Consider the following 24,633-nt stretch of genomic DNA (forward strand, 5'->3'; position numbering starts at 1 on the left):
CTAATGACAGCCGAGCAGCCGGATTCGATTTCTAAAACGGTGTATTTACTCTCAGACCATTTTCCAGCACTTAAAGAGATCAAGCACTGATCCTGCACAGGGTCACAGGCAGGCCCCCGCATCACTAGCTATGTTAATTATGACACAACAAATGAGGATTTTCCGCCATCACAAGGATGAATTCTTACTGGCTCCGGCACTGCCCCACCCGGCCTGGACAGCTGCTCCCCTGGCCTCTGCCCGGGTGCCTGGACGCGGCGGCGGTGCGTACATGTGCGCCGCTCCAGCAGCGGGGAGAGTGCCCCCTCGCTCCAGTCTCCGCTCTCCTCCTGGCAGGCAGAGCCCCTCGATCTCTAATCCGCTTCCTCTTGAACGTGGGTTAGCTCCCATAACACTATCCCTGATAGAAAACAGAACCCAGCTGCAGAGGGGAAGGGAACGTTTATTACCCGAGTTACCGTTCCTTTGCTTCTTCCTGCCTTAAACTTGTCTCCTTTGTCAGTTACCCAGTGGGCAGGGTCCAGGACACTATTTTCCGGCACATTCCAGCCCCAGGGCTGCCCTTATAAAGGGTGGGGATGGGCACGTGTCAGAGCAGCCCCATTTTAAAGAGACTTCCTGGTTCTCACCTCTCACCTTGAACAGAAACCAAAGCCAGTGACCAGGAAAGGTGACCCTTAGAAGGTGTTGTGAGCCTGGGTGTTCCCTCTTCCCGCCACACCCTAGAAGGAGCGGCAAAGATACAGAAGGTACTCTGGTCCACGTTCAAGAGCCCCCGCCCCTCCCCGCTACGCTGGTGTCCTGCTCACGGCCCAGTCTCTCTGCATCTTCGGCAATGGGCTTCTCAGGTCCACTGACCCATAAGTCAGTGCACAGCCTGTTCTGTGAGGTGACACCTTCTCAACTGACGGACCCCACCTGGGCGTACAGAAGTGTTACAGGTGTTGGATAAGCCAGAAGTGCTGCTTAGGTGACTGCTGTTATTCTCGGTATGTTTGAAGAAATGCCACAGTAAAGCATCTTATTCATGTACAGATTTACGCATATCAGATATTCACCTGTATTTTGCAGACACCTAATTACCTCCCTCCCAATCTATTACACAGCCCTACAACTACTTTCTTTTTTTAAAAAAATTTATTTATTTTTGGCTGCGTTGGGTCTTCGTTGCCATGCGCGGGCTGTCTCTAGTTGCGGCGAGCAGGGGCTACTCTTTGTTGCGGTGTGCGAGCTTCTCATCGTGGTGGCTTCTCTTGTTGCAGAGCACGGGCTCTTGGTGGGCGGGCTTCAGCAGTTGTGGCTCACAGGCTCTAGAGCACAGGCTCAGTAGCTGTGGCGCACGGGCTTAGCTGCTCCATGGCATGTGGGATCTTCCCGGACCAGGGCTCAAACCCATGTTCCCTGCATTGGCATGTGGGTTCTTACCCACTGCGCCACCAGGGAAGCCCTCTACAGCTACTTTTGCTTATGCATTAAGAGAAATCATTCCATAACATTAGTGGTGGTGAGATAAAAATGAAAGCCAGGCCACAAAGACTCTTCGCCCCTACAGGGAGTCTTCTTAGCAGCCTCACCACAACTACTGTTGTTTCCAGCTCAGAGAGATTAAGTAAGTTGCCCAAGGTCAAACAGCTGCTGGCAGTGCAGGACAGGGTCTGAGCCTGTCTGATCCTCACTCTGGCCCTCCAATAGCAGCATCTGCCAGAACTCACAGGGCACAGGGCAAAGAGCAAAGGGAAGGAGAGAGTTGTGAGGAGGGGGTGTTCGCTGTTGGCAATAGACCTTGGCACTAAAGACTTATCTGATGGGAAAACTGTTATGAACGTGGTGGGAAAGGGACAGGGGATCTATCGTACTTGGTAGCCTCGTTCACCATCAAGAACGCCATCTTCAGGGAATCTCCCGGTGGTCCAGTGGTTAGGACTCGATGCTTTCACTGCCGAGGGCCCGGGTTCAGTCCCTGGTGGGGGAGCTAAGATCCCACAAGCCTCGCAGTGCCGCCAAAGGGAAAAAAAAAAAGAAAAAGGAAGAAAGAACGCCATCTCCAAGTAAGGGCAGTGGGTCAGATAAGAGACCTGCGGCCACCCCTGCAGAATCTTCCTTCGGTTTAAGCCAGGAAATACTGAACTTCTTTGCCTCTAAGTCAGCAATAATCAACCAAGAGGAGAAGTCAACAGGGCACCCTGACACTGGCGGCCGGAGACCTCTTTGTTGTGGGGCTGGCCTGTGTATCGCAGGATGTTTAGCAGCTCCATGGTGGCTACGCAGACTAGATGTCTGCAGGACCACACCCACTCCCACCCCCGAGCTGAGACAATTCAAACTTTCTCCAGAAATGGCCGAATTTCTGGGAGTGCAAAACCGCCTGGTTGAGAACCCCTGCTTTGAAAGCATACACTTGTAATGCACAGACCTAGTCCCAGGAGGAAAAGTGTTCTTCTCAAATCAAATGACTCCAGTCACACGGCAGTAGCAGCTCTGCCTGGAGCTCTGTGGCCCCGAGTTCTGGGCTCCACTGCAAAGCCTTCCATGATTGATTGGTAATGTCTGCTGTGTGTAAGGGAAGCGACAGGGCGGCAGCACTTTTGTGTCCTCTGTAGTTCAGCGGTTCTCTGCATCCCAACTGCCCAGGGAACTTCTAAAAACTATACACGCCTGGGCCCCACACACAGATTCTGAGTTCGTAAACCTGAGCCCTGAGAGCTGATGTAGAGTTTTCAAATGCTCCGCAGATGGTTCTGAAGAAAAGTCCAAGTGGACTGGCTTCTGTCTGTGAGCTGCTAAAGACCCTGAGCTAAGTCCTCGGTGCTCCAGCCTGAGGAGAAGGGGGTCTGTGCACTGATACGGCTTTAGACACCTCATCTGAAAGGCCTGATGCACACGTTTGGGGAAATCTGGCAGAGTCTGTCACCTCCATGTATCTCATGTGACAAGTCTTTAGCTAGAGACCAAGAAAGTCACAGGATAACAGAGACCTTTATACAAACCCCTTGCTCTTCATTTCTGACACATGTCAGGACTCCCTGCAACGGAGAAACTTTGCTCAACATCTCCATCTTGGCATCTTGTAATTTTCTGAGACTTCCACAGGACTCAGCACTCTTCTCGTTCATTTGGTTTGGATGCTACACCTGTCTTGAGCCACCTTGCGGCCAGAGGACCGCTAGGTGAGCAGGAACCACGCTCCGATCCCCCCACCACCCCCCGGGGGGACACTCACGGTGAAGAGGTTGGACCGGCGCTTGGACTGCTTGCGGACGGGCGTGGGCGTGTTGGCCGCGGGCGGTACGTCGATACGCAGCTCCTTTTGGCTGGTGCTCGGCGTGGACGGGACAGAGGAGGAATAGTCGCTCAGGCTCCCGCCTCCGTTACTTGTCTGTAATGATTGAAAGCCAAGGTTTTGTTAGGACACGTTCCAGGAGCCTAACCCGCCACCTTCGTGGGGTCATAACCCACAAGCCAGCAAGTTGCATGGAGGTGCGGCCCGGCCAGTGGCATCAGCATCAAGCAGGCACAGTTTCATCCTAGAACAGACCGATCAGCTCAGCATCATTTTGTCTAAGAAAAGTGACTTAAGACAGAGAGAAGTCTCTTTCGTTTGATCTTATACACTACCAAATGTAAAATAGATAGCTAGTGGGAAGCAGCCGCGTAGCACAGGGAGATCAGCTCGGTGCTTTGTGACCACTTAGAGGGTGGGATAGGGAGGGTGGGAGGGAGACGCAAGAGGAAAGAGATATGGGGACATATGTATATGTATAGCTGATTCACTTTGTTATAAAGCAGAAACTAACACACCATTGTAAAGCAATTATACTCCAATAAAGATATGTAAAAATCTGAGTTAAAATGTCATTATTTTCTATTTCCTCTGAAAAGGGAAGGGGTTGGTTGAACTAAGTGGTTTCTACAGTCCCTTCACTGCTCCAGATTAGAAGGAGAAAGAGTGCGATTTTGCCTAGTAGAACCAAAACTCACATTTTGAAAATGACCTCTTGAAGGGATAAATTGGGAGATTGGGACTGACATATACACACTACTATATATAAAAATAGATAACTAATACGAACCTACTGTCTAGCACAGGGAACTCTTCTCAGTATTCTGCAGTGACCTATATGGGAAAAGAATCTAAAAAAGAGTGGATGTATGTATATGTGTAACTGATTCACTTTACTGTACACCTGAAACTAACACAACATTGTAAATCAACTAGACTCCAATAAAAATTCATTTAAAAAAATAAAAAGAAGAAAATGACCCTTGGAAATGTGAAAGTTTCTGGAAGATACTTCAAGATTCAGAGACAATTACAGATGCCTAGAGTGGGATTTAACATCCTTGAGCGTGCCTTCACAGGACCCCACTGTAAACGCACTTCCTGACTCTTCAAGCTACCAAAAGCACGATACCAAACCTTCTCGCTACATCTCTTTAAAGAGTGTCAGTATAACACCCGCCTAAGAAATGTTAACCGAAGACAAACGGGCAGGCAAAAATAAGCCAACAGCTCCTTACTGGGTTTTTGGTTAGGTTCTTCAAAGTAACAATTATATTGTTTATTCCCGAGTAAACAGCAAAATGTTGCAATGGAAAGATACTAGTTTCCATAGGGCCTAAGGGAGACGGGAATTATAACTGGGGGCTGCTACCATATTGAAGCATATTGTAGGATTAGCCACTGAGATTCACCCACAGCTGCCCAACCTACAAGCAGATGAGAATGAGGACCAACGTGGGGTCATTTAAATCAACAGCAGAGATGGTAGTGCACACCCCGCACCTCCACTCCAGCCAGCATGCCTCATAACACAGGCAGCGTGAAGACGGGGAATATTAAAGAATGATTCCCATAAAAACCACTTGGCCACAGCAGTTTCTGAAGGAGATGTTAAGTCAATTACCGACATGCTGTTATTTATAAAGTTGAAAAGAAAAAAAAAATCACCTTGGAGCCGGCTGAGAACACTATTGGGCAGGTGTGTCCTCCTGGGTTCTGACCTGCTTTTCAGTCCAACCTCTCACGGGCCCAACATACCTGGCTGATGTGCACAGCAGACACCTGTGCGGAACAGACAGATGAGTGGCTCGGAGAGTTGGGGAGGGACTTGCAGGGCCCGATGGACAGCTGCTGCTTCTTCCTCGTGGCAACAATCTTCTGGGCAACTAGTGGACAGGAAGACAGAAGAAGTCTACGTGAGGCTGGTTTCCAAACAGAGGGAATGTGGCAGAGACCGAGGGCTGTCTCCGGCATCCACTATTCCTTTCATCCGCGGTAACAGAATTCCTGAGTTTTAGTTGGGCACAGGACTACCAGAATAGATATGACATTTCCTGGAGCTTCCTCCGGTCCATCCCCTTGCACCCCAGCTAAATGTGGCCATGCAAGCAAGCTCTGGCCAATGGGATGGCAGCATCCAGGAAACATCCTTGAGAGAGCTGCCCCTGGCCCATTTCTTCCTTATGTCTTTTTCCTTCTTGCTGTGTAAAAAGCACATATGTTGGCTGTAGCTCTGGAAGCGATCTTGCAGAAGGAAGCCACACTTGGTGGGATACAAGCCCCTTCTAGGGGCTAGGCCTCTGGCTTGGCAGCCTTGTGCAAACCTCAGACGCTTTATATGTAAAACACAAAAATACACACCTATCCTGTTTAAATTATTCTAATAATAGGACTTTCCCCCCAGTTACTTGCAGCAAAAATAATCCTAAATAAGACAGGGTAATTTAAACCAAACCCTTTGGAAAATCAAAAATCTGTTTTTTTGCATAGCCTAAAGAATTACTCTTAACTCTACAGGCTACTGCACAGAATTATATTCAAGGACATGTAATTATGTCAAAGACTTTTTTAATTTAAATATATGGCTATACACATTGGGAGTTTATCTTAATCAATACACATCTAAATTCAACCAGCCATAACTTCTCTTGGCAAATAGGCTGGCTGATAAAGCATATTGGATTTAACTGGAAAGGAAGTCAACGATTAGAAAACTCTTCCTACACCAATAGGTGTCACTACAGGAGAATAACTACAGCTTTTATTTGAATAGATGCGTGCCTTTGGGGAATAGCTGTAATTAAGTTCAGTGATATTCAATCCTTATCTTTGTCCAGATAGGTTGCTGATTTAAAAAATACCCACGCAAAGGAAACACACCACTGTCCCCAGCAATAGCTTATGTTATAGAAGGAGCACACACAGTGTCCTCAGATAATTTCTTTTCCAAATGAACACAATTTTTATAAGGAACTGGTTTGTCCACAGCTTATGGCTTTCATGTAAATGAATGATAGTATAAATATGATTAAGTGAAAATGCAATATATAAAAAATGGCTCACAGAGATGAAGAAGCAGCTTCATTAGTTACATCCCACCTCCGATAGGCCTCTTATCATCCTGAAAGGATGATATCAATTAATTTATCTTCCCGTAGTGTATTGATCATAAGCTTCATCAGCTAATCACGTTTAAATTACAGAGGAATATCGCAACACTTTGTCATTTCGAAACCATTGGCGTATCGATCTGGGGTCTTTGAAGACGCACATTAGAATATTTTAAAAATCATTATGTGAACTCAAAACTAAAACCTAAGATCAGATTCCAACAGCCGCAAAACGTGTGTCTTACAGGTGAACTGAAATCCCCAAACCAAAAGCAAATTAACTTAAAATCATGATTGTTTGGGGGACTGCCAATTTACTTCTATTTATTTCTTTTTTTTTTTCTGAAAAAGAGCAAAAAGTTGTTTTTGTGTTCAACTACTCCTGGCCTCAGAGTCACTATTCAGTTGGATGACCATACTGACTTTCACCTTAAATCTCATAGAAAAAACACAAATGTCAGCATTAAACAGGGCGAAGCTGCTGGGAGAACTTCATAGACATTTTCTATAAGTGTTTTTTACTCTAAGGGGAAATTTGAGAAACTTTCTAAGACAAGTCAAATATGTTATTAAAATCCTCATTTTATGAAACTCCAAATGCAAATGAATGTTCCCTCCTTCCCACGTGGAGGCTAGAAAGAGCAAGTTCATGGGCAGAGAGAACCTTTTCCCATTAAACCCTCTCACAGAACAGGGCTGTGCAAAGCGTGAACCACACGTTAAGTACTACGGTTCTTCTGTCCACTGAATTATTGCTTGGCCACATTTATTAAAAAAAAAAAAACGAAGTCACAACTGCTAATAACTGGTAGCATGCTTTTAAATTTAACTAGAACCTTCAACCCTATTTTCTGTATTTCTCCATAATTTTTATGTCTACACACACATGGAAGAAAGGAAATGAGTGACAAATATTTTGTTCTGAAATACATAGACTGCTTTAGGAGTTACAGGATCACCCATAAAAGTGGGGGACACTTAATAAAGAACAACGTAAGTATCTGACTTAAGAAGGAAAAGGAGGGGCTTGGGGCTTCCCTGGTGGCGCAGTGGTTGAGAGTCCGCCTGCCGATGCAGGGGACATGGGTTCGTGCCCCGGTCCGGGAAGATCCCACATGCCGCGGAGCAGCTGGGCCCGTGAGCCATGGCTGCTGAGCCTGCGCATCCAGAGCCTGTGCTCTGCAGCGGGAGAGGCCACAGCAGTGAGAGGCCTGTGTACCGCAAAATAAATAAATAAATAAATAAATAAATAAATAACTTTTAAAAAAAAGAAGGAAAAGGAGATAAGGGGGCTGTTTTGTAAGGCTGGGCCACCATCTCCTCCACAGTGAAAAGCCCCTGGCCCACTGCGGGCCACAGGGCTGGGCTGGGCTGTGTGAGTGGAAGGGCCCCCCGCCCCAATAACAACTCAAGGGAAACAGGATGCCAGGGGCAGGGAGGCACTGTTCTCTTGTAACTATAATCATCAACTTTTCCTGATATTTGGAACATTTAAATGTCAGGAGACTTAGAACATGAATATTACTTACACACCAGATTACACTGGCTGGGAAATTTTTATAATCACTGAGTTTTTGTCTGCATTGGATCATTCCACAAATGAATACATCACGTATTTTATATAAATACATGCAATGCACGAATGAGAAAACAGAAACACAATCACTTGAGATTACTTAAAAGAATCTGGTCTCTTTACCATCAAGGTGTGATGTTTTTCCTATTTTGGTGACTTGCTTTCCTATAAAGTTGCCCGAGACGCTAAGCCTAAGTCTGAAATGCTGTCGTTGGCAGATACGGAAAATGTCTGCTCTTTTACCAGACACCCCACCAATTTCATTAACCTGATATGGCAATACTAGTACTTGGTGTCATTTTAAAAGTCACTTCCTAGGGATGTAACGTGCATGATAAATGTACAATAGTTAACACAGCTGTAGGTTATACATGGAAGTTGTTAGGGGCATAAACCCTAGGAGTTCTCATCAAAGGTAAAAAACTTCTATTTCTTTAATTTTGTATCTATTTTACATAGATATTTTATTATATCTCAGTAAAACTGGAAGGCAAAAAATGTTCAAATATCTTCAAGTATAAATGAATGAATCAATGAATAATGTATATCACTCCCTCCACAATTTTGAAATTTTATTTGGGTAATAGATAAAACATACCCTTTAAGGAGCCCCTTCAACCATATCTATAATTACACTGTAGAAACTTCAAAACCAAGCAAGCAAATTGCTGGTGTCTGGGAGAGGCACGAGGGGCTCCTGGGGGCTGGCAGTGGCCCCTTCCTGACCTGGGTGATGACTCTGAGATCATTCTTTTTTAGCCGTACCCTTAAGTATACTTTCATAAACGTATTTCCATTCTTCAACTAGAAAGAAGTTTATTTACAAACTTAAGCAACAAGGAAAGCGAGTTATACATTTATTTTCCCCACAAATTTTAAATTCTCTATTGGATACATGATAAATGGCACCTTTTAATTAGTGTGTAAAAATAAGACTCTCAGACAGCTCGCAAATAAGACCTCATTAAATCCTGGCCTAATGCCCGATTGCTGCTTCTGCTTTCTTTCTCCAATCATTTGCACTAAAGGAGGAGCGGAAAGAACGAATCTGGTCACACCCAGGGAATCGGGCCCACCTCTCACCAGGTAACTAGGGGCATCCTCATCCCCTCCCTCTCCCCACTCTTCTTTGTCCCTTACATCTGAACGATGGGCCAGCGGTCTGCACTTCCCGTCTACTGAGTCATTTAATCCTCGCGGTTGAGGAAAACAAGGCAGAGGGGGGACCGGCGGCAGAACAGGGGTTCAGACACTCCGTGGGCCCCATGACGGCTCCAAACACTGCCGCCTGGCAAGGAAGCACCGCCCCCCCCCAGACTCTACGGCTCCCAGGACAGGGACTGTGTACCCTTTGGCCCTGTCCCGTCACAGACTCTCCCTTGTTCTGCTGACCACTGCAACCCGGCTTCTGCCTCCATCCCCTTGGCTGGACCTGCCATTGCCAAGGTCGCTGGTGACCAACTGGAGGCCAGGCCGCATCCTTCTTGGCCTCTGGGCCGCCCTAGGCACCACGGATGGTTCCTCCTCCCAGGACGCTGACTTTCCTGGGTGTCCTGCCCCGGTCGGAACCTCTTTCTCAGCCTCCTTCACCGGTTCTTTGAATGTGGGTGCTTCTAGGCTTCCTTATTTGGCCCTTTTCTCTCCATGCCTGTGGCTCCCAAATCTATATGCAGCCTTGCTCTGTGCCCTTCCTGCTTCTAGCACCGTGTATCCAATAACCGACGCCACACCTGCCCTTGGATGCACCTCAGTGTCCACGTGGCCCAACCTGGGCCTCGCCTCTAACTCTGTACAGAGGAGCCAGAATAGATCGATTCTGCCACCAGAACTTCTCTTCAGTTCACCCTCACTGCCAGTGCCTTGACCCAAACCTCATCTGCCCATGGCTGGTTTCTGAAGCAGCTTCCAAAGCTGTCCTCTCCTCACTGCCACCCAAGGGACACACTGCAGGGCGACCTCCGCAAAGGTGACTCTCACGGGCCTTGTCCCACTCAAAGTTCTGCAAACGCTCCCGTCACCAGACGTCAGAACTAAAATTTCTCAGCAAAATGGGGCTCTTTCACGCTTCTGAGGGGTGGATTCTCCCCTCCTGTTGTTACTTCCCATGGATCCCGGCTCCCATGACCCAGACACTCCTGGCCTCTTCCCAAGCCCTGCAGTGAAGGTCTGACCCACTGACAAGTCACTTAGGTGATGGCTGGCTTGGGACAGGCTGTCCCTTCTCCACCCCTTCTGTCTGGGGCTCCCACGCTGCCTGGAACCATACGGGCAAGTCTGTCTGATTCTGGTTCCCACAGAAGGAAGCCCAGATAAGCTTCATTTCCCAGGACAGCTTTACCAATAAAAACTAGTCATCCAATCTTCCAGGGTCTTATTCCTTAACTGGTTCCGGATCCCAGGGAGGACAAGGGTCCCTGAGCCCAACCGGACACGGCCCCCCTCCAGCCTCGCTGCCGGCCCCCAGGATCACTGCCCACTTCTGAGCCGGACAGAACCCACTGCAGGTGCCACAACGTGTGCTCTCTGAATCCTGTTACACAAGTTGCCACCACGGCCCAGACACGCTTCCCCTTCTCTTCATGGCCAATTCCTTCTCAGAATCCGTATCTCGAGCATCACTTCTCCTAGGCAAGCCTTCCTCTCTAACCATGAGCTTCCTCTATGGAGACCCTGCATCCCAAGTACCAAAGGTGCTAACACAACCAGCTCCGTGTTTCACCCAGGCCTTGACTGAGAACCACTGCACATTTACACACACACATACGCACACACGCACACATACGTGCACAGTCAGGGCTGGGCTGAAGAGCTGCAATTCTACTTTTCAGCCCTGAATCCCTAGTGCCTGGTGCATAGGCATTGTGCAATAAGCGATTATGTAACAATCCCAAACCAGACACGTCATCATTCACATCAGGTTCTGGCCTCCTGATCTCTACTTACAGGACGAGGCCCCAGGACGGGGGTGTCTTTGACACTCCTCTTGCGTGGTACCACCTGGCATCGGTAACGTCCACAATTAAGCACTTAAATTAAGCTTTTAAAAATTTCATGAACGATTATGACATTCTTGGTAAAGTCCAATGAGTGTTAGTAATTTAATCAGCACGGTATCTTCTCTGGTTTAAATGATTTACTTGAATTAAGTCAATTAACAGAAACGTCTGAAGAGCCACCTATGGGCCCAGAGAAGGAAGGGGAGTCAGGGGAGGAGGCACGTGACCTGGTCTCTAGCCTCACGCAGCTCCCAAGCCAGGAGCAAGGCCCTCTGCGTCCCACATCCATAGCTCCAAGGTCTCACCAGAGACGGGACCACCGAGAACTGCTCAAGTGCTCCGCGGGGTGGTCCCTGCTGCCCCACCCTTTCTTCACGCCTTAGTTACTCGGCTCCTAGGACCCCACCTTCTCCCTGTGCAGGTCCTGGAGGAGCAGAGACTTCTCCATCAGGCAGCGAACTGGCTGCCCTTTCACGTCCCTCCCTTTTGCCCCAGTTCACTGAGGCAGAGGAGACTCAACCCATCAACCAGCTTTGTAATGATCTGCTTTTGAACACTGCGCATCATGACGCCCCATACAACATCAGCTTCCGCTACGTGAGCCCTGCTGTATGAGCAGCACGGCCCCTTCTGGAATGAGCAGAGCTGAGCCCCACGTCCTCGGGCTGCGCTGGGGAGCGGGTGACTCTGGGGCCTGGGGAGAAGTGGGGTCCGCAGCTCAGGATGGCACTGTGGAGGCATGTACACTTGACTGACGACATAGGGTCCCAGCTAGATGCCAAATAGAAACCTGGTGTGAATCAAGCCAAATCTGAGGAAGAGGATGATCCTTCAGCTACTAGGAAAAGCTGTATGTAGCCCACTAGGGCCAATATGGGGTGGCAGTTCTGCGTAAACAATGTTAGATAGGAATTTAAGTATGAATGATAAATCTATTACAGTAATATTTTAAATGTTCATAATAGACACACTTAATGAAAATCAACTAGCATGAGACACTAAGTTTGCTCCACAAAAATAGTTTAAAAGCACAATTTGAGATTGGGGGTTCATGCCATTGTTCTATTTCTATTTTTGGTGCTACCACCCAAATGTAACATTAACTGTCTTTGCATCTTTGCATTGAAAGGCTCTTCCATTAGAACCTTGGAGGGCTTACCAGGCAAATCCCCATAAAAAATGAAAACCACCAGGGATTGTAAATTTTCCAGTAACAAATAAAAGGTCCCCTAATGTCTCAACTCAGTTTTAAATTACAGTTGAGTGATCATTAAACTATCTTGTTAATTAAGTAGAAATTAATTACCAAATTATCTATGTAGTTCTGAATTTGTGACTTAGGAATGAAAAAAAGTTTGAAGTGGAATTTTTCTCAAAGTTAATGAACGTTAGAGGGGGTGTAGTCTGTGTTGTTGGTAATCCTATACCCATCTCCTAGATTTGTTTTCATGTGACGGTTTGGGAATAGAGGAAGCTATGCCAGAAAAACCATTAAAATGAAAAAGAGAGAGGGAGGCGGGGAGTGGGGAGAGGGGTCTTCTTGAAGGCCTCTTGGGTTGTGTGATGCTTAGTGACAATCAGTGAACCACAGGGACCCCCAGCCCTGCCTGGCCCACACACCTGCGGAGATCTGAGCCAAACTGAGCCGCCAATTGGAAAATACAGTCAGCTCTCGTTCCAAGACAATGGGCCAATCCCACGGACCTCCACGTGACTCTGGAAGTGCTAGACAGGATGCTTCATTTACCTTCCTAGGGTCAACATGTACTTGACCTTCAACCAGCACTCACCAACTGGGTCAATGAATGAAAAGACGGATCAACAATGGGGACGGGGTGAGGACATGAGGAGAAGCAGAGGTGGAGAAGCAGCTGGATACACATGTTTAAGGATCCCATATGCAAAGTGTGGATCGTATCCTTAAGGCAACAGGGAGCCGTCAAAGCTATTCACGGGCCAGTGACGAGATCCAGGCGCTGGAAGGACACCTGGTCTGTGTGGTTTGCAAGATGCGGGTGATCTCTACCTGGACAGTGGAGAAAGCAAGCATGGGGAGCAGGGGGGTGGGGGTGGGTGCAGTGTGGGGGGGATTTGGGGGACTGTGACGGAGCGGCCGTGGTCTATACGCAGGACCCCGGCTCTCTGAATTCTGTTTTGAGACTCTCGTGTCTCAGACTGCTGTTAATCTACCCTTACACATGATTAATATTTTCAAGGGGTATAGAACTCTAGGCTGATTACATGTCATTTGACGATTCAAAGCTACCAAAAGGAGTTACTCTAAGGGTATATGAGCTCACTGATGTAGTGTTAGCTAAACCCCCATAGTTTAAAAACTTTCAAAGCAGATTTGGACGTTTAACCTGTTCTAAGTTACAGTTCCTAAATCTGAGCATGCAGATCTTCCTCAGAAAGACAGGCCGCGCCTCTTCTTTAACGTGTGTTAGATCTTCCTGTCGGCACGGCGACCCGCAAGGAGAAACTCATCATCTTTGTTCTAGCAAAGCTTTCATCTTTTTTGCCACTACCTTTAAAATCACCCAACTGCTCTCTCCCAAGCCGACTTGTCCCCTTCCAAACCATCCTTCATATGGACACGTTTATCATTCTATAAACAGGCCTGGCTTGACCACTTCCACGTTTCATCAAGACAAACTATAAACCATCAGAATAGTTTCCTAATTATAACAAATATTATTAAGGAAGGAAACACACCCTGTAACTGAACAGGTCATAAAATGAATTTAGGGGTGCATGAAAAGGAAACACTCTCCCATGCATTTGTTTTTTGGTTCCTTGTCAGTGAAAACCTAATGAGAAGCTCTGCCAAAACCCCTGTGCCCTTACCTTGTGTACCTGAGCACAAAATATGACATTTCTATTATATTTTTTAAAAAACCCTCTAGGTCAAGACAGGCCATGGTTAAAAAGCCAGATTCTCTTTAATTTCTTCTAGCGAAGCTTTCCAGTTTTCCGTGAAGTAGTGAAATCCGAATTCTTAATCTGAGATCCCGTTCTTGCCTGTATCCTTTTTATCTCATTGTATTAAAACAAATTTATCTTCATTTATGTCTCAATTACCTATTAGGGTTGTTAATTTGCTGGAAATGAAGCTATTGTTTAATTGCTCCTATTAATCGGGGGATTTAAATGCCGACTGTAATAAACAGTTACCTTCAGGATGGAGCAAAGTCACGGCTGCTGACATTAATTTCACAATGAGCGGAAATTTCTCCCATGTCCCAGGCAGCTGGATTTCCCTTTTCCTCCCAGAGAAAGTACAGGAGTTTTTAAACATAAAATAAACATAAAACTCATGCTGAAATAAACACGGTCTATTCAACGTGTTTTATACGTGTACCTAATTCTGATGTAAAGTTATTCTTTGTGGCAGGGGAACATCAAATCATCCTGCCAGAAACCCACATCCCTTCCTCATGCATTTCTTCACAGCACAATTTTCTCTTAAAACCAAGTCCCAAAGTGGAGTTGCCAACGCGAAGCTCTGGGTCCCAGCGGCCCCAGATGTTGGGCTGGCAGGCAGCAGGCACCAGGACACTAACCACCTGCTGGGGTTCTAGGCCTCCGAAGGACACAGGGTTCCTGCGTCCACACCCAGAGGATTTTGAACATTCACTGCTCTCAAAAAAAAATAAGTTTCAACGTATCCCGACAACATATTGTCAAATGTCCTTCAGCTGGTTTTGCCTGCGGCCGGTCTGGACGTGGCACTTCTAGGGCTAGACTCTGCTTCAGTCAGCATTTCTCCACTAGAAAGGAGGAAGGCATTCCAATCAGCACTGCCTAGAGTGCCCTCAGGGATGGCATCGCAGGCTCCAGCGGCCCTGTGCACCATCAGGACGCCCAGCAGACGGTCAGTTCCAGACCTTCTGATGCTACCTGCAGACACTGAGGGATCCTCCAGCCCCTCTGCCCTCCCTCCCCTCGTGCCGCCTGGTCCTCCCTCAGCACTGCCCACATTGCTGTGCCTTCTCCAGCCTGCTGACCCCACCAGCACCCTCATCTAAGACCTTCACCACATCATCTCTCCATCACCGTGCAGACTCCAGGTTTTCCCCTCCGAGTGTAGAGGAAAGAACATGATACTACCCAGCATCTGGCACAAATCCGATGCCTGGTGGACGCCTGGAGAATCGGGGCCCCACTCAGGGATGGGTTCATGCTCCGGACAAGTCCGAGGCACCCAGCGCACACTTGTGCCAGTGCTACTTGGATCCAGGGGGGCCTCCAGGGTCTCCAAACGGAAGTGAGCACCACAGACCTGAGCGGTGACTCTCAGAAGGGCTAATGGGGGGGAAGAGACATCTGGGCTCCACCCCTCCTTCCCCTGCCTCCCCTTGGGCACAGGTGAGACCAGGATGACACCTGCCAGGCGTGCATGAGCCAGAGGGTGCAGCATCGATGCCAGTGACCCAGGCTGGTCCCAGGACACTCTCAGTCCTGTCACGAGTCTGCCCTCTTAACTTTAATACGTGGAGTCGGCTTTTCCCTTCCATGGGTCAGGGGCAGCGCCTTCCCTCTGCTCTCTGGCATCCCTCACTCACGATCTATTCCTTCATCACACCTTGGAGCAGCTAGTATGTGCCAGGCAACCTGTCAGATGCAAGAGACGGTGGGGTCCACACCGGCCTGCCGGCCACACCACTGAGGAACCAGGGACCAGGAGGCCTTACACGCTTGCGGTGAGAGCCCTCTTCAGAAGAGATGGTCACGCAGCCTCCATGACTTCTTCTTTTTTTTTTTTTTTTTTGTGGTACGCGGGCCTCTCACTGCTGTGGCCTCTCCCGTTGCGGAGCACAGGCTCCGGACGCGCAGGCTCAGAGGCCATGGCTCACAGGCCCAGCCGCTCCGCGGCATGTGGGACCTTCCCGGACCGGGGCACAAACCCGTGTCCCCTGCATCGGCAGGCGGACTCTCAACCACTGCGCCACCAGGGAATCCCATGACTTCTTTTACTAAGGTCTCAAGAAGCAGCACTCGGCAATCTTAGCGGAGAACCCACAAACCTCTCACTCCACGCCAGTGTTTCAGGTTCAGCACTTGCCTCCTTCCTCAACAAGTGTGTCAGGTACAGGACCAGATGCGGGGCTTTAACAGCGCCCTGAAGAGAGGTGTGTATTTGTGACATCAAAGTGGGGATAATTTTCAAGAGGGAAATATTGATGAATGGTGAATATACTACATAGACACTGAGGAATCATTAAAAGCAAGAAAAATTTGGGGAAAGGCGGATTGGGGAGGGATAAATTAGGAGTTTGGGATTAATAGATACACACTCCTATATAACAGATAACCAACAAGGACCTACTGTATATACAGCACAGGGAACTCTACTTGATATTTTGTAATAACATACAAGGACAGAGCATCTGAAGAAGACTATATATGCATAACTGAATTGCTGTGCTGTATACCTGAAACTAACACAATATTGTAAATCAACTATATTTCAATTTTTTTTTTTAATTTTAAAAAAGCAGGAAAAATTTGGAAGCATGACCAGGAGCACAAAGCACATCAAAGTGTCCTGCCTGAGGAACCGGCAGTGATCAGCACTGGATATGGGCAGGCCCTGATGAAAACCATGGTGTGTACGCAGCCGCAGAAGCAGCAGCAAAGGGTGCATGTGTGTCCGCTGGCTCAGTCCTGAGCCAGGAGAAGATGAGGAGTCTGAGAATGTACAAGCCAGGAGCAGTGAGGGGGCTGCTGCTGGCTGTGGGCTCTGACCATCAGCAAAGGAAGATTCCAGGAGGCGGGAGCTGGTACCTCTGACAGGTGAGGAGACCTGGACAGGGGCTGGAATGCCACTGGTCATCCTGACCCTAGAGCTTTACTCTGATGTGCTGCATAAGGTTACAAGACTGAGCACCACCTACTCAATGCTCACTGAGCTTTCATTACTATGACTCCGCTCAATGAATAATCAATTAATACAAGTCAGCAGGGTTTAAAAGCAGGGGACGTAGCTTAGGTTAATTGCAAATGTAGAAAGATGTGCCGAAAGCATAAATTAAAGATCTTTCAAAGAGCGAAGCTTTCCGGACTGGGGCACTGTGATATTCTCACCAAGACCCAGGTGAACACAGAGCTGCACCTAGACTTGGACTAGAAAACATTCCAAATGCTACAATTAAACCCAGTGCAAATGTGTTCGAGAGGCCAAGAGATGATTAACTTTCTCTCTCCCTTATTCTCAAGTTGGATGCAAATCAGTGTCTTTCAAGACAAGGCAAGTGAAGATCCCAATAAATTGGCAATACAATTTAGATGGCAGACAAGGATCTAAAAGATAAATGGCTTAAACAAAGAGGGGGAAAAATGAACCTGTCACTTCTTCTCAACTCATCACGCTGTCTCGCGGAGAAAGTTGATGATTTCGGAGCAGAGATGTTTCTGACACCCACTGAAGGTGCCAGCGCACCCTGGATGCTTTCATCTGAAGCTCGTCAGCGTTTTTTCTGCACCAGGAAGGCTACAGGACTCACCTTTTAGATCCCCTATTTTTTTTAAAAGGCCAAATTCCTGGTCACAAAATAGACTAACACAGTTATGAGTCAAGTGAAAGAAATACCCAGGATAAATGCAGATAAATGTAGTGATACCGGAAGAACACAATCCATGACAAAGACAGAAGTGACGCAGGAAAAAGGTGACTGCGATAAGGATTTTAACACACGATAAAAGAGAAGATACCAAAAGAAATGATAAAATCACAAAATGATTATTCAAGCTAAAGAAATTGCATGAAAATTTAAGATGAGGAGATGAAGATAAACGAGGAACAGGAGATGAAAAGGGTCCAAAATAAGAAAATATATGAGACAGAAAGGCCATAAGTAGATTTTTAAATCGGGAACCTTGAGACAAATACAGTTAAGTACAATCATTGGTTTTCTCTTTAATAAATTAATATAGTTTGGTTAATATTGCCTTAACCGAATCTGGAAGGTCTACTTTGCTTCCTATGTTAAGAGACACACGCTCACAGAAAAAAAAGGGAGTTTTAGAAACTTCTTTCATCTCCCCATTTGTCACAAACACATTCTCCTACAGATATCTTTTAACTTTCAAGAAAAATGGACTTCTCTATCACAACTGAAGCTGTTTTCCTATTTCCGGGAATAATTATCCTTACAACAATCTCCATTAAAAAAAGACATTTTCTTCTTAAAGTAGGGAAGAAGACGTCTTGGTTGGAACCTGAGAAAATTATTCCTCTCTCCCCGGCTCTGTTAATAACAAGCCAGCCGCCGTGCTCCTTGCATGAAATGCCTTGGAAGAAGTGACAGTGACACACAGGTTGAATTATACAATGTATTGTGATGCAATTAGAAAGAAGGATGAGACGACAAAACAGATTTCCACTTGGTCTTCAACGGGGCTGTGCGCACTGAGTCACTTGAGGCTCTGCCCACCAACCATCAATTATTATCACTTACCCAGCACCACCACCCAGAAGCCTACCCTCTCCAATACACACAATTCCTGTGGGTAAGTCTGGCCTTTTGTGATACTTCAGTGATATGAGGCATTTAAATTATATGAATTCGAGGGCCCAAGTAAAGAAATGATATATGATTCCATAGAATTAATATAGCGCCCTAAATAGATAACTAATAGGCCCTACTGTACAGCACAGGGAGCTCTACTCAATACTCTGTAACGGTCTTTATGGGAAAAGAATCTAAAAAAGAGTGGAGATATGTGTATGTATCACTGATTCACTTTGCTGTACACCTGAAACTAATACAACGTTGTAAATCAACTAGACTCCAATAAAAATTTTTTTTAATTTAAGACATTTAAAAAACAGCATCCTAGATCATTCTTTTCCATAGATCATGGTTACTAAAGAGTTAAGTACACAGTGCAGAGAAACTTTTGGCAAGTCTTTTTTCTTCAACAAAAAATTAAGTGTATCAATCGCCACTGTAATTACTCACAGCACCACAGGTAATTAAAAGGGCTCTAAATCTAATTTTATTTACATTTAGAAGACCTGAGGTCATCGCCATCAAGATTTCACTTTTGTGACTAATCATGTTTAAGTATTAATTAGAGTTCGGCAGAGGATATTGATTGATTTCTGAATTTGTAATCTGCTGTGATTCAGAAACTGTGAGGAAGTCAAACTATCCCTACCTGTTACTGCCAGTTTCTAGGAATTATTGAAATTCTTGCAAGAATCATGCATGCATTTTAATTCTGGAGAGCCTCATTTCAAAAAAAAAGAACAGAGCTCACAGTAATACTGCACATTCTCCCTGTGAGAAAGTACTTCACATTAAATTCAGTGCATCTGGACCCATCTTACTGCAAAATACCGACAACAGTATTTTAAATGGAATAACAATTGTTTTCCTTTCCCCCTAAATTTTATAATGCAAATTTATAACAGTGGACAAAAAATGGAAAGAAACGTAGCATGCACACCCATGTCCATACCACCTAGATTTTGTAATTGTAGATGTTGCTCTACTTGGCTTATTACATACGCACCATCCATCCATCTTATTTTTTGATGCATTTCAAATATGGGGCAGACATCAGTGCTCTTCACTGCTACACTCTTCAGCATGTGCATAATTAACTGTCATGTGTTAACCGTTTAAGGTTCCTTTTTTTGAGATTGAAGGTACATACTGTGAAATGCAAACATCTCAGCTGTACCATCCCATGAACTGACAAATGTCACGTAACTCAAATCACTGTGAAGCTTCAGAAGGTTTGTGCCCCTTCCCCAAACCCACTCCCACCAGGCCCTTTCACTCTCAAAACCACTCTTCTGATTTTTTTAACTGCAGATTAGTTTTGCCTGTTGTAGACTCATATAAATGAGGTTATTCACTTACTACGAATGCCTCTGTTCACTCGACATCCTGTTTTGTGGATACATCCATAATAACAAGTTTTCAAACTAACTTCATCACTGCCACACTGAATACCAGAATCCTCATTACAAAGTCTTCATCTCCTCCCAGTGAAACACAACAGGTCCCCACGAGAAGATGGCGATCTCCTACCATAAAGAAAGTAACACCTAATTACCATGAACTTCTCTGGTCCTGCCAAGAATGAAAAAGGAACAAACTGTCCATATTTTCTGAACCTACTTCTAAATTTATCTGGCCTGGGGTATATGTGTCAGCTGTAGGTAAGAGGTCATAATGACTCTTTAGACCATAAGTTCAAAGCCCTTTCTACACATGGGAGTCTTCCTTTAATCCACCCTAAGAAAATATCCCTCATTAACAAAAACTGAGGAGTGTTATCCTTGGTGACATCATGGTTCAAACTCACTGAGAAAAATGGCATTAAAAAAAAAAAATCCATAGTGGACACTTTGAAAACAAGTCACAGAATCTCAGACTAGATTCTCACACCTCCACCTACACACAGCAGCAGGTCACAGAAAGTTATCATCTGTATTCGAACAGTTTAAAAGGTTAAAAACTCAACAACGACATAAAAACATCAGTTCACAGCACTTACAGCTGAAGACAGTGGCCTCTTACCCGATGCCTATTCCATTGCTGCAGGATGCCCAGCGACTCTTAAGAACATGGGCAAAAGTCACAGTGCAACTTCAACACGTTATCTTAACACGTTATCTTAATGTCGGAAACTGTAAAAAATGAAACACACAATCCTGCTACTTCAGCACCCTTCCAGGGTGATACTTACAAAGAAAGAAGGAACTGATTGTGAGTTTTATGAAGTTATTCAAAGAAAGAAGATTATTCTTCCACTGATACTGCTACATGTGACATTTTATCTACTAACGATATGTATGTTTACATATCAATATAAGCTTTTCTAATAAAGCTTCTGGGAATTCATTTTGAGAAAAAGAAACCCAACATGAATACATGAAAAGGACTCAAATGTGTGCTAATTAATAACCCAAATCATTATCTATCACAAGAATTAGAGAAAGTAATTTGAAAGGAACGCTCTCTCTTCACTGCCGACACCCCAAATCCATCTGTGGCTGGGACACAGGAGTAAAAGGCAAATGACAGCCCAGGAAATTTAACATACTAACTAAGGACATTGTCAAAGAAAGTTCAGAAAACACAGGGGGGCTTCCCTGGTGGCGCAGTGGTTAAGAATCTGCCTACCAATGCAAGGGACACGGGTTCGAGCCCTGGCCCGGGAAGATCCCACATGCTGCGGAGCAACTAAGCCCGTGCGCCACAACTACTGAGCCTGAGCTCTAGAGCCCGCAAGCCACAACTATTGAGCTCACGTGCCACAACTTCTGAAGCCTGTGCGCCTAGAGCCCGTGCTCCGAAACAAGAGAAGCCACGACAATGAGAAACCCACTCACTGCAACGAAGAGTAGCTCCCGCTCGCCGCAACTAGAGAAAATCCGTGCGCAGCAACAAAGACCCAACACAGCCAAAAATAAATAAATAAATTTATATATATAAAAAAAAGAAGAAAATGCAGGGATTTATTTTCTTCCTCCAAACAAAAATTATATAAATGCTAAAAGATGATAAAGATATCTGTCTTTAAAACAGATTTCTCTTTTGATGGGCAAATATACAAACATGAGGGAGATAAAATGTATGGGAGCTAAAGTTCTCCTTCAAACGTGTTACCAATCCACCCAGCAATGGCTGGGACTTCAGGCCCATGAAGGAGAAGATGACGCCTTCCATGCTCTACACGTTGAACTGCAGCCTCTGCCCCGGGTGGGGTGGGGCACCCTGCCCATCTCCGTCCTTGCTTCTCCCTGGCTGAGGCTGGCCCCTCAGTGAAGAGCTAGTCCTGCTGTCCGGTCAGAGGCCTTAAACCAAATCCACAAACACCAGCGGGCAAACAGTGGAGAGTCAGAGGGCTCCCACTGTGTCACTGGGCCTACAGGGTAAGAAGAGTGTCACAGCTGCCAGGAGTCACGGCTTTAAGCCTCTGGATCCCACAAAAGGAATTCAGGAACTCCTTACAAACTAGAGGCATTCCACCAGAGAAAAAGACATCTGATGAGAAGACTCATTTACATCCCCCAAAAGCAAACCGGTAATGGGAAGACTCCCGTGTGTATTTTCCCAAACAGCTTCAGCTGGCTGTGCAGCAGCTCAGAGGCACACTGGGTCCTACCTGGGTACGACAGCTTCCTGGCACCTGAAGACTGTTAACAAGACAGGAATTCGCAAGTGTCCCCTGAAAAGATGTCTGGGCTCGGAAAGCCTGATTTAGCCTCCAATAAAGACTCGACTCTTCATTTGTGACTTTCTGGCCTTTATTAAGCATTTAACTGTCATAACGTCTATAGTTCAGCATAGAAAAGGCATCATAGGGCGTTTATTATAAATCCTGCAAAACATATAAGGCCCCTTTGCACTTTAATCATTTGCTAACAGTTACAATAAGATTGTATTAAAAATTTAAACTGCCCTACTTAAGCCATTTACCTTCAAACGTCCATTTCCAGGGAATGAATCCAAGGGATATGAATGTCGAACCCTAGCTCAGATTTATTGCACCAAAGAATATTTCTACTGATACAGCTCTGATGAGTGAAGTCTAATGATTGTAGTTTTATTACTTTTTAAGCACTTAATGGGAAAATTTAGACATTTTCACGAGACCGAGCTTCAACAAGAATGGTACATTTAAAAAGTGACAGGCTGGGAAAGGTCTATGAGATTACTTTAGACATACCCAGATGAAACACAACCGGTGGGAATTTTAAGGCAGCATCTAATGTCACAGGCTTGCCTCTGACATTATTGGTTTGGTTCTCCCCATCAACATCTTAAATAGTCCAGGGAATATTTAGCCAAGAGTAACCAGAGAGAATTTTATTATTCTACACATAAACTTCTAAAGCCATTTAAAAAACTCCACAGTATTTAATATTTTTCCCCACACTTACAACCACTTACCATAGGGAGGTTACAGAACAAATACCATAATTATCTCCGTGTAATTACCCAAGCCCCGGTAAGGAGCAACTGTTTCCATCACCAACCAGACTGTCAGCGGGAAAATTATCTTTAAAATGTTCAGAAGCAAATCAGAAAGTTTCCTTTTACTTGACGTGATTCCCCCCCCACCCCATTTAAACCCACAGCTGTGATTCCCTCAGCTTTCAATTAATGCCAAGGCAGTAATCCTATCAATCACCGAGGACTATAAATTTCTTATCTTTCTCATTAGCTACACCAAGGCACAGCTTAAATATAAACATACCTTGCCACCAGACTGTAAATCACTCGGCACCAGCGACTCTACCCACGGTCAGAAGGGGCAGGATTGACTGCAGCAAATCCGTCGTGCGCCCGCTACACTGAAGCTGATTTACACTTCTCCAAAAAAACAGGAAACTACCGAGATTCACACCGACACCACCTCTCTTTGAGTTCGCTTATTTGGCTTAAAACTGGTAATGACCTGTCTTTATTAGTATTACTAAGTTTTATGCACAGAATCCAATTTTCTGTGGAAATATATTTTTTGCTGCATGTGCCAGTAATATCTTGTGTGGTTACCTGTAGCTATTAATTTTTCCAGCCCTAAATTCAACTTATTTTTAAAGCTGTAAAAAAAAAAAAAAAATCAACCATCTTCTTGAAATAAAAGTGGGCACAACTATATCTAGAGGGGTGGCAGGCCCAGGGTGGGGCAGCCCCTCCAGAAGACTCACCACCTCCTTTTTCAGGTAACTTTTGGGGTTGACATGTTGATACCAATATTCTGAGCCCCATGTGAATAGTTTTATCAGATGTTCTCTAGTGAAACTATGCGGTCCAGTCCCTTAACAAAAATTCAGGCTACCTAAGTATTTTTCCACCAGGTGCAAACTTTATAAACTGTGTCCACTCGGTGGACCTGGTGGCGATTTCGCCCACTGGTGTCACAAAGCTGCGCAAGGACTCGGAACCTCGGGCTGCGCTGTTTCAGGAGCTGACCGTGCTTCGGCCGTGAGCTTCCAGTTTCCCATCACATCCACTTTATGCCTAATTTAATTAATTGTATCTTTCAAATTAAAATGGATGGGGCACATTAACTCACCACCTTCAGTCTGCAAGGCGCAGAGGTTGATTATCTCCCCTGAAGGAAACCGCGGACAGGCGGCTCTGGCCGTGGCAGTACTGCCATCTAGCGGCCCCTGCTGTCATTGACCCGACCTTCCAGAGCGGCTTGGGCTCTGGGGCTGAAAATATTTCTGAGCATCTCAGGAACTGCTGGGTTCTGACATATCCTAGGGCACCCAAATACGCTATTTAAAGAGCTTCCGGAGAATAAACTGTGATGAGAAATACTTACTTCATAGGGTATGGCAAGTAGACGCCATTAGTCACAAATTGCTTTCAGATTACAAACATCTAAGACTTGAAGCAAAAAGCCCAAACCCCAAAATCAAAAATAAACAGGTAACTTTGACGGTTTTGAAAGGTATCTCAGTAAAGCTGTTACTTAAAGGAAAAAACAACTCATCAATGCTTCTATTAGGATTTCGTTGTTCAAGTCCTCTAATGAGGATTTCTCAAGCTCCTGAGGATTCTTTGCTTCTTTGCTGATGACTCCACTGAGATTTTTGGTACATACTTATCGATCAAATTACAAAGGCAGTAAGTGCAACAGGGAGGACTGTGGGTGATGGAGCTGGACTGCCTGGGCTCCCATCTCAGCTCTGCA

The 24,633-nt window shown here is 45.7% G+C and overlaps 1 protein-coding gene across 2 annotated transcripts in view; it reads right to left on the minus strand.

The window, feature by feature from the left end:
* The window catches only part of AGAP1 (ArfGAP with GTPase domain, ankyrin repeat and PH domain 1), a gene marked incomplete at both ends in the record, with an annotated part of 558,849 nt that overhangs the window by 279,964 nt on the left and 254,252 nt on the right, over nucleotides 1-24,633 (minus strand). For both annotated transcript variants that reach the window (XM_079710781.1, XM_079710780.1), the window contains 2 exons: nucleotides 3,221-3,376; nucleotides 5,039-5,166. In XM_079710781.1, the coding sequence (XP_079566907.1) occupies nucleotides 3,221-3,376; nucleotides 5,039-5,166 (284 nt within the window). The remainder of the gene's footprint in view (nucleotides 1-3,220; nucleotides 3,377-5,038; nucleotides 5,167-24,633) is intronic.

This window comes from Hyperoodon ampullatus, assembly GCF_949752795.1.
Source record: "Hyperoodon ampullatus genome assembly, chromosome: 8".
NCBI classification, from domain to species: Eukaryota; Metazoa; Chordata; class Mammalia; order Artiodactyla; family Ziphiidae; genus Hyperoodon; species Hyperoodon ampullatus.